Source organism: Carassius auratus, chromosome 19 (assembly GCF_003368295.1).
Source record: "Carassius auratus strain Wakin chromosome 19, ASM336829v1, whole genome shotgun sequence".
In the NCBI taxonomy this organism is placed as follows: domain Eukaryota; kingdom Metazoa; phylum Chordata; class Actinopteri; order Cypriniformes; family Cyprinidae; genus Carassius; species Carassius auratus.
This window is the reverse complement of record NC_039261.1, coordinates 21,149,877-21,160,845: the sequence shown is the minus strand read 5'-3', so window position 1 is coordinate 21,160,845 and position 10,969 is coordinate 21,149,877. Positions and strand designations below refer to the sequence as shown.

Below are 10,969 nucleotides of genomic sequence, written 5' to 3'. Positions count from 1 at the left end.
CTTTCTTCACATGAACACAAGCAAAGATTTTGAGTCCATATAATGCAAGGGAACAGGAGCCCTTCAGAAACCACACAGATTGAACATGACAGTCAAGATTAAAATATTGGTATTTGTATTTTTCTCGTTTCTATCATTTCACTTAAAAAGACAGTGATTCATTAACAAGGGTTGCATGAGTTACTGTCATATTCTTTTTGTGTATACTTTTTGAAGTGTCATCTTCAAATGAATTGTGGCTTTGTATTGTGGCATTAGGTAGCTAATTGTATCCCATATCCTTTTTCCTCCTAGAAAACACACACACACACTAGTGTATATACATACCTAATAAAGAAAGAAGCGAAGTAATTGAAGTGACTGGACTGGATTGTTCTTCCTGACCCCTCCACTGGTCTCAAGCCAGCCACCTGCATATCCCTCTCAAAACTCATTTACACACACACTTTCATTATATAAAGATATTTTTTTTTTCTAAAACTCTTAGTTTGTGTTCATCTGATAAATGAAAGTCATAGGATGGCATGAGGGTGGAAGAGATGGAGATTCCCTTGAATCCCTTTCAGTTTATTTTTATTTTTTGGTGTTCCGCTGGGTTTTATTGTTGTGGTTGAACTAACTGATTTTTTCGTTCTCTCCCTTTAACCATTCTTCTGTATTATCTGTCAGAAAAATACTTCTACTTTTTTAATACTTGAGTACAATTTAAAGTTGGACTTTTTTACTTTTACTCAAGTATGATTTTGACCAGATACTTGAACTTTTAATTGACAAGTTTTAGAATAGGCTTATTCGTCATGTGACACATGTAGCATGTTATAATAATCTCAGATTATACAGTGAATTAACTAAAAACCACATACCTAAAACAAACATTCTAGCCCTTCGTGTAGTTAGTAGTCTCCACTAGATGGCGCTCGAAGTCAACAGTATATTCCAAACGCGCCGTATGAGGTTTTTTCCATGACATCACGTGGTTTCTCGGAACAGTGCAGTTAAGGACATGGGAGACACCTAAACAATCTCTTATAAGGTGCGTTCGACTTGAAGCATGGCTACACACCATAGACTGTATAAAAACTGCTACAGACAGCAGTCAACGAGAGCAGCCGCAATTGGCAGTGTTGCCTATTTGGGGATTTTGTCACCAAATTTAGCTACTTTCTCATTGTAGCTGCGACTTTTTATATTTTTTGCGACCAGCAGCTATTTTAGCTACAAATATTCCTATTCCTAAACTTGAGCAACTTGTCTCCTCAGTCCGCAGACGTTTGCAGAGTGTTAAAAAAAAAAAGAGGGGATGCCACATAGTGGTAAACTTATTTTCCCCTTAAAATTATACATTTTCTCAGTTTAAGCATTTGATGTCATCTATGTTGTATTCTGAATAAAATGTTGAAATTTGAAACTTCCACATTGCATTCTGGCAACCAAGACACCTCAGCAAGACTTTTGCGAACTGAAAGTATGTGGAGAGGACCTTCCTCCTGCTGAGTTCTCTCTGAAACATACTGCTATAAAAATGGACTCCTCTCTAATTCATTCATAGAAAAACCTTTCTTTGAATGAGCATACACAGGTCATTGTGCATGTTAATGTTCTTCAATATTGTATTTTTGTCTTATATCATGTTTTATACATTCTTATGAAGGATCACTAGTTAATGTAGCCTCTATATGATGTTTGGTATCTATGAGTTCTTATTTTCATGATCTAAATGAGTGTATGTATGTTGATACCTATGCAACACATTACAAAATTGTGGCAGAGAATAACCCCATAGGGAACTAGAACCATTATTTCTGTAAAGTCAGTTTGCTAGATGTATGTGTTCTTGGTCTATTAGCTAGTGACTTTTTCACTTTAAGAAATACAACCTAGAGACTGATGACGTTCCACTTGTCTTGAAAATCTATTGGCAGTGATTTGTTACCCCTTTAAAACAGAGCCGTTACACAACATTAGTTTGTAGAAGTGTATATGACATTTTCAGGCTATACATTTTTAATCAAAGTCAAACATGCGGTCCGTGGTTCTTCTGCTCCTCGGAGTTCATCTCGCCAATGCTGGTGAGTAACTTTTTATATGACTAAGTAAAGTGAAAGCTATTCACTAAAATGGACTTCACATTATTTATTGCAACATATCCAAAAGCCATCAGTTTATTTGTCTTTGAACATTATACAGTAGGCTAAAACATCCCGGCACAATTAGGTGGGTTTTTATATTGAATATTTTAAGAAGCTGCAGTTATGAAGCAAGTGAAGAACCTTGTCTGCTCAATTTTTGATAGAGATCGGGATCTTTATAGCCACACAAAGTTTATTTTTTCTTAATTAAGAAATATTAGGTTATTTTATCATACTGAAAGAGGTGCGCTCAACGCCAATTGTGGAAAGAAACTATAATAAGGGGAGAAAGCATCGAAAACCTTTCATGTACGTAGCTGTAAAAGGGTTGGCTGACTGGTGGCTTTGCTTATTTTCTCTAGAAAGTCACTAGTATTTGTTAAGCTGTACATTAACAGTACAAACATGCATCTCTTATTCTTCTTTTCGGAATATGTGCTGCAAATGCAGTCGAGTTTCACAAATGCACTGATTGATTTTCCTTATGTGCGACAGTTGCGTTTGTGACGAACTTTGACTCAATCTTTTTTTTTTTTTTTTTTTACAGTTTATGGTTCAGTCACCTCTTAAGTAGCCTAATGAAAATAGTTGTTCAATATCTACAGCATATTAAACACAATTTGACAGGATATTGAATCTTTAAGTAATTGGTTGTATTTGATACATAAAAATAACATGAATTGTTAGCCTAAGAGTTAAAAAACTTGGCCTGATATGTAATTTAATATGGAAACTTAATTTCTCATGGTTTGTTATTTAGTTAACAACGGAACAATTTATCAAATTTATGCAGTATCTTTAAATAATGGCATTCGATTTTCTGTGTCGTTATTATTATTTAATTGTTAATCATCATCATTATCATTTATTACTATTATTATTACTATTATTATTATATGCATTTATGGTTTTAAATCTATGACGTCAAAAATGCAGCATAGTATTTAGACACATTTTTAAGAGGAAGGACAGTGTTTTGACGCTAGGTGGCACTTCAGCACCAAGCTATTAAAATGACAATAGATTGAATTGATTTGAAAATGAATTATCAAAAAAATGCATTTATCCCTCAATAATATGACTAATTTAAAGTTTATTCATACTGATTAAATTCCATAGGTTATTCTTGAGTAACACTTAACTTTGAGCTTTTTAATTTAAAAACAAGTATAATATATTATGGCATTTTTATGACAGCTGTGTTTAAGATTTCATTACATGTTAAAACATATTTTAAACCCATGCATAACAGTCAATGCTTATACATTTTCATGGAACAAAATGTGCTGATGTCTGGAGTGTGATAGCTTTACTATATTAGAAGCAATTTTAACCAGTCGACATGTCTTTAAGATGTACTGTAACACTACATTTTGTTTACAGCGACCCATTCCCTGAAATATGTCTACACAGCTACCACAGGAATGAAAAACTTTCCAAGGTTTGTAGATGTGGGAATGCTGAATGGTGAAGTCATCAGTATGTATGACAGTACATCACAGAGAAAGGTCCCCAAACAGAAGTGGATGGCTGATAATTTGGACCAGCAATACTGGGATAGTGGGACTGAGAACATTAAGGGTACAGAGCAAGCTTACATGAACAATATTCAGGTGGCCATGCTTCGCTTCAATCAAACGGCAGGTAAGCAAAACCTAATTATGTTACCTCTGGTTGCTTTAATAGAGAAACCCAAGGACTTTTGATTTTATTACAGTTCTGTATCTATGTATTTCTGTGATAAAGCTTGGTTTATTTGCAGATTATTTAATCACCAGGAACGTACTGTTCTTAATCTCTTGTTCTTCTGAGCAGAAATAAGAGCAAAATTTTACAAAGAATTATTTAAGAAATTTTATATTAATAAAATACAATTATATATAAAATAAAAGGTATAATTTATTTTAATAAATCAAAATAATTTATAGTTAGTTCAAATATTATTTAATTAAAAAATAAAATATATAATTAATAATGAATTAATTTAGAGGCTATTACTGTTATTTTTCTCTCTGGCTAAATCGCCACGCACCCTGAAATCCCAGAGAAAACATCCTTAATGAAGACACACAGGTGTGGTACACTTGAAATAAGACAAGAGCTGAGAGTTGCCATACTAATAACCTTTATTAAAGCTAAAAAGACTGGCCAAAAATTATTTAAAACTCCCTTGACACTGTCAGATGGCATTGGTCGAAGACGGAGGGCAAAAGAAAAAAAAGCACAAATTGGATGACAGTGTAGGAGGCTGAGGCGGCTAATATAACAGCACAAGACTAACAAAAGAAATAATATTATTGAACGAAAATGTATTAAATTGATTTTTACTGAAAATAAAACAAACTTAAGTTTTTAGGTGTTTAAACTTTGAGCTTTTAAAAGCACTTTAGTGTAAAAGTGTTTTTTTTTTTTAGTAATAATCAGTGATAGTTTGTGATGAGCACTCAGTGATGTCACTGCTCTGATATTGACTGTCTGTGTTTGTGTTCTCCTGCTCTCCTTCTGTTTGGTTCACTGATTTTTTTCTATTGTGGTTCAGTGGTTTAGTCACAGTGTTTTTTTCACAGTTTAATGATAAGTCATCATCTGTTCAATCACAGTGAGTGATTAAGTCAGACTCATCATTAACACACTACAGTACAGTTTGATTTGTGTGTGTAAGCGGTGTAGATGTCACAATAGAAATCATGTCTGTTTATTGTCTTTTCTTTCTCAGCACCTCTTCTTGTTCTCTTATCATCAGAAATTGAGTCAGTAAACTCACAACTCAAATATTAATACATTATTTTTTTTAATGGAGGCCAAAAAACTAAAATATGTTCTGTTAGATTTGTTTTTTTATTCTGACTATATTCACTGTCTCTGTTCTTCAGGTGTGCACACAGTCCAGGTGATGTACGGCTGTGATTGGGATGATCAGACTGGAGAAACAAATGGGTTTCGTCAAGAAGGTTATGATGGAGAGGACTTTCTGTTTCTGGATCTGAAGGAGATGAGATGGATTTCTCCAGTGATGCAAGGAATCATCACTGCTCTGAAGTGGAACTATGACAGAGGTAGACTTGAGGCTAGAAAACATTACTTCAGCACTGTGTGCATCGAGTGGTTGATGAAGTATCTGGAGTATGGAAAGAGCAGCCTGAAGAAAACAGGTACATCAGAACTGATCCAGCAGTGAAAATATGAAAATATAGCAATGCAGGTTTTGTTAAATAGTCTCGTACACTAGAAATCATTGTAAAAATTGTCTTGTGACTTGTTTCAAAATGCTGTTGTGTTCTTTCTTTCAGAGATTGTTTTAGAGATTAAAGTAATACAGATAATTTAATATGAACCTGTTAAATTGATGAACTGGATAGAAAAGTATAAACTGATGCAGGTCTGATGTGTTTTAGTGGCTAAAGCTCAGTTCAGTTATAACAGTTAAGCTCTTATTGCTAAAGATTTTCTTAAATTAATGTTTGTTGAAACCACATCAACTGATAACTGTGAGTTTGCTGATCAGAGCCCTGCAAGTCATGAACTATCATTACTGTGTCCTCGAGGGACACTTAACCCCAGGTTATTATTTTCATAAACACAATAGTTAAAAGATTGCTTGTGTATTTATTGACTAGATGACGGTTAGCGGTCTCTCTCTGGACTGCAGTAAGACTAGCAGCAGAACAGATTTGATCTGACTAAAGCCTGGATAAAGATCTGTGAACCATACTCAGATGAATCTGATCTTCCTGATGTTAAAGAGCACAGATCCACATCAGCAGAGACTCATAATGAAGTCTGTAGTATTTACTATCAGGGTCCTGTCTGAACTAGAGGACATTACTGTGCTGTTAAGACTATCAAAATGGGTTTGTTTGCTAAAGTAGACCGGCTAGGAGGACAAGGAGCTCTGTCTGAGATTTTTTATATATTTTTTTATTGAGTTATTATTAGCAGTATCGAAAGTTTAGAAAAAAAAGGTTATATAGAAAGGACATCAGCTCCTTCTGCAGAGTGACTTAGTAGAAAGCAGATCTTTCCAGCATCTGTTCCAGCACACTTCAACCTCTACCTGACATTATTCAGTGAACTGAATGAAGACCAGTCTTCACAGACAGTGTGCTGGGGGTTTATAGAGGTCTTGATTAGGAATACGTGAATTTAAGATCACTTGATTTCAAGCTCTCTCTCTCTCTCTCTCTCTCTTCAGTCTCTCCTCAGGTGTCTCTGCTGCAGAAGTCTTCCTCGTCTCCCGTCTCGTGTCATGCTACAGGATTTTACCCCAAATATGTAACAATCTCCTGGATGAAGAATGGACAAGATCATTATGAGGATGTGGAGGTTGGTGAACTTCTTCCTAATGAGGACGGGACCTTTCAGAAGACGAGCGAACTCAGAGTTACTCCTGAAGAGTGGAAGAAGAATGAGTTCATCTGTGTGGTGGAGCACCAGGGAAGAGCCATCAGAAAGATCCTGACAGAGAAAGAGATCAGGACTAACCAGGTAAGAGAAATTAAATGAGTGAACCACACATGTCCTTCCTGAGATTACCACTAACTGTATTAGGTCTTGACTCACCAAAAATAAACCCTAAAGAACAGTGATTTATTAACAAGGAAGTTTATAGAAAAATAAATTAAAATGGAAACAATTACAAAACAATAGAGAACACACACAGTATGTTTAGGCCTGTATTGTTTTTTATGGTTGCACATTGTAAACATGCTGTCACTACAATGTACAGTAAATATCACAATCACACACACTGCTAGAGATTGTCACTGGTTAGTAACATTATCTGTCTTTTGTGAGTAATCTGATGTTTTCTCTGATCAAACAGGAGAGTCTGTGTCCATCTTCATCATGGTGGGTGTTCTTGGGGCTGTGGTCTTGTTGATTGTCATTGGTGTCGCTGGATGCATCTGAAGAAACAAGGTGATTTGTTGATGGCAAAAGTTGCTTTTAGTATTTTCATTTGGATTAAAAAGTAAAAGTCTTAAAATGTCTTGAATGTAATTTCTTTTATGAACACATAGTATGTGTAATTTTGTTAATCATGTTAATCTATAAATGGCTCTTATTTTGTCAATGGATTTTATGTTGATTGGTGAAATAACTGAACCTACAGCTCTTCTCTTTGGTTGTTTTTCAGGCTTCAAACCTGTTAGTGTTAAGTTCCTCATATGTATATATTGTGTGTGTGTGTGTGTGTGTGTGTGTGTGTATGTATGTATATATATATATATATATATATATATATATATATATATATATATATATATATATATATATATATATATATATATATATATATATCAGTAAGGGCTTTGCCAGTGTGCATGGTGTGATTAACTGTAGTTCTTATATCTAAATATGTAAAGTAATGTTTTGATAGTATTAAGTCATATTACATATTAAAACAGATGGCTTGTCCTTTTCTTTCTAAAAAATATATACAATTATATAAATTATTAGTAGTAGTGTACCTGTTACTGCTATGTGAAATGAATAAAATGTAATATATATATATATATATATATATATATATATATATATATATATATATATATATATATACTTTTTTTGCTTTTTAGGATACCAGACGTGTGGGATATATTATTAAACAAAAAATCCTTATGTTGTTCTCCTCCTGCCTTTCAAAACTGCATATTAACAAAGAATACAACACAGGATCATAGATTTCTGCAAGATAAACTGTATTTGTTCATCTTTTGGTGCTTATTCAGTTTATGAATTTATGAACTTAAATTGAATAATGTATATATTTCTCTTTAATGAGGAGATGAAAAGGTTAATTTGCAAGGTTGATTGATTTGTAGTATTTGTGAGATTGACAACCATTTATTGGTTGATATCACACATATGGATATGTCAGTATCATATTTTCCTGATGCGATTAATTGCAAATGCTTTTATCATGGTATACGGTATTATCACAGTATTGAAATTTTGTTGAAATAAGTGGTCATAATAAGTATAACAGATTTAATATATTTTTTCTTAGAACAAAAATAACTTAAATACAATAAAGTAATACAGAAAAATATATAAAGTTAATAGTTTAACACAGATTAAAGTGCAAAAGAGCTGTAAAGGCACACAGGTGTCACTTCACAATAAGACCTCATTAGTTAACCTGAGTTAATGCATTAACTTTCACATTGAGCAATAGCTACATTTGCTACAGAAGAAGTCTTAGTTCAGCTCATTAAATAACACAGTTGCATCTGGATTCATTACTGTGATATATCGCATTACCCAATACCATGTCACACATCTATGCAGTCAATATGTAAACTTCTTATTTTATTCCTTGTATGGGATTATTATTTGGGATTGGGATATGGATACATTTTGATTTAGTAAAATGAATATTTTTGGTTCATGTAATATTGAAGATGTTGTATTAAAGATTTGCATGCATATCTTATATATATATATATATATATATATATATATATATATATATATATATATATATATATATATGCTTATATGAACTGCACAGGGAAACATATTATAACTAAAATCTAAATTAAGTTAATTAAGTAATTGGTTGTCTTCACAGGTTATAATTACCATTACCATCTCATTATCATTAAAGGTTATAATTACTGGTAACACTTTTCAAAAAGGGTCATTAGTTAATATTAGTTAACTACTTTAGTTAACATGAACTAAGAATGAACAATACTTATACAATATTTATTAATGTTAGTAAATATTAATTTAAACATTTACTAATGCATTATTAAAATTAAAAGTTGTTTGTTAACTTTAGTTTATACACTGAACTAACAATGAACAACTGGGTTTTTATTAACTTATTAACTTTTTTTTAAAACTAACATTAACAAAGATTGATACATACTGTAATAAATGTATTCATGTTAGTTAATACACTAATGTTAAGAAATTACACTCTATTGTAAATTGTTGCCTAATTATCACAGTTTGGTTGCAACGGAGGTGGAACTACAAAAACACTCTGTAACACAGTATAGTTATAGGAGTACATCAAACGAAGTCTTACATTTATGAGAACTTATTTAACTATCAACAAGACACGCTTCACCTCAAAAATCAGGCCAAAGTGGATGCCTACAGGAGTGGAGACAGAATCTGGTACAATGAGGCCAGAAACACACTGAATAAGGAGATCAGAGCGGCAATGAGAAATACTCTAAAAAGCTTGAAAAACAGTTTTCAGCCAATTACTCTGCTTCAGTGTGGAAAGGCCTGAAAGACATCACAAACTACAAGACAACATCACTCAGCACTGTGGAGAATCAACAACTTGCTGAAGACATGAATGAGTTTTACTGTAAATTTTAAAACTCGGTCTCACACAGGGGTGTCATGCACTCATTATTTTTGAGGGGGCACAAGTGTGTGGGGGGGGGTTGTCATGTGACACACAGCAACCTGGTGGTCAGGGCCGTCCAGTCTCTGTCCATCTAGGAACAAGGCACAATCTACTATTTCATTATCAATCTATTATTTTAACCATCACTACTATTCTTGCACCTAATCAATAAGTCCTCCTTAAATATTGATACAAAACAATAAACAACTGAGTCATGCAATGAAAGCACTGTATAACTTATATAGGCTTATGTTTTATTTATTTTTCCTTTTTATTCAAAACAATTCCAAACATGCTTAATATATCAGGAAATATCTCGATTCTCAAACGTGTAAGTAAACGCGTTTTTTACCTTTACAGATTGTTATTTGATCAATAAATGGAAAGGTAGTGTAATCTATTAACTACACATACAGCCCCGACTCTCAAAAACTCCCAAAATCACTGAGGCACTTTATATTACATTATGCACATCAGGATTGTTTTTAGTTTTTACTCTCTCTCGCTCTCTCTCTGAAGAAAGAATTCGCTAAATAATTCAGTCAGCCAGCAAGTGAACAAAAACAGCGCGTTTCATGATGACTCTTCTGCACGTCTCCGATTGGCCATTGCATTCGCGCAACAGAACCGTTGATTGGTTATCATCATGAAGCATTGTACGAACGTCTCTGGCTCAGCGCCAGCCAGCGAACACAGATTTGAATTTAGCAGCTGATGCTGAACGATCTAATCACAACAGTGTGATTATATCAAATATAGCCTATAAAAAATATTATTCTGCTGTTTTTTTTATTTTTTTGTCGTTTGGAAGCTGCATTTAAAATCAACTTGGCTCAGAAATCTTTGAATGGGCATGACGCCTCTGCCCCTCGATGCCTGTGAAACGTTTCTCCCTCAAACAGCACGCTAACGTTACTTCTACACTACAGGCTACACACCGCAATATAAACAACATATCTGCATGTTCTCACATCAAGTCGTTCTTGTAAAATAATAATAAGTAAATACATATCAAAATCACTTCGCTGAGAATGAAACACCACTTACCAGCTGCCACGGTAATGAAAATATCCTCTGACAGTTAAAAAATGCGCGTGCGGCGTGACGAATTGTCCCGGTCAGCATAGACATATAGACAGCCAGTTTTACTCACTGAAATATTTATTTGTCATAAAAGTACATAATTGTATTAGAGTCTTACACATGCTATACAGATAATAGAGTAGTGCATTATTTTGAGTGATGACTGCTATTATTAGAGAGGCTTGATGGAGCGCAGGAGATGCAGATAACATGATATTGACCCTTAAAGGGACAATAAGTAACTTTTTAGGTATTTTATTATCTAAAATCAATATTTTTATTCATAAATATGCCCTCAATGGTGTACAAATACCTATGCCAATGTTTAAACTAATCCTCGTAAATGAAGAATTTATTATCTTTATATACATGGGACGGTAGGTTGACG

The 10,969-nt window shown here is 33.6% G+C and overlaps 1 protein-coding gene across 1 annotated transcript; it reads left to right on the top strand.

Moving 5' to 3' along the window:
* The first annotated feature begins 2,017 nt into the window (after window positions 1–2,017).
* LOC113119793 (class I histocompatibility antigen, F10 alpha chain-like) lies at window positions 2,018–7,818 on the top strand. The gene is made up of 6 exons (XM_026289447.1): window positions 2,018–2,069; window positions 3,513–3,773; window positions 5,003–5,281; window positions 6,322–6,614; window positions 6,952–7,046; window positions 7,706–7,818. Exons 1-5 carry the CDS (start codon window positions 2,021–2,023, stop codon window positions 7,006–7,008), a joined length of 939 nt encoding a protein of 312 aa, XP_026145232.1. The 5' UTR covers window positions 2,018–2,020; the 3' UTR covers window positions 7,009–7,046; window positions 7,706–7,818.
* The last annotated feature ends 3,151 nt before the right edge of the window (window positions 7,819–10,969 follow it).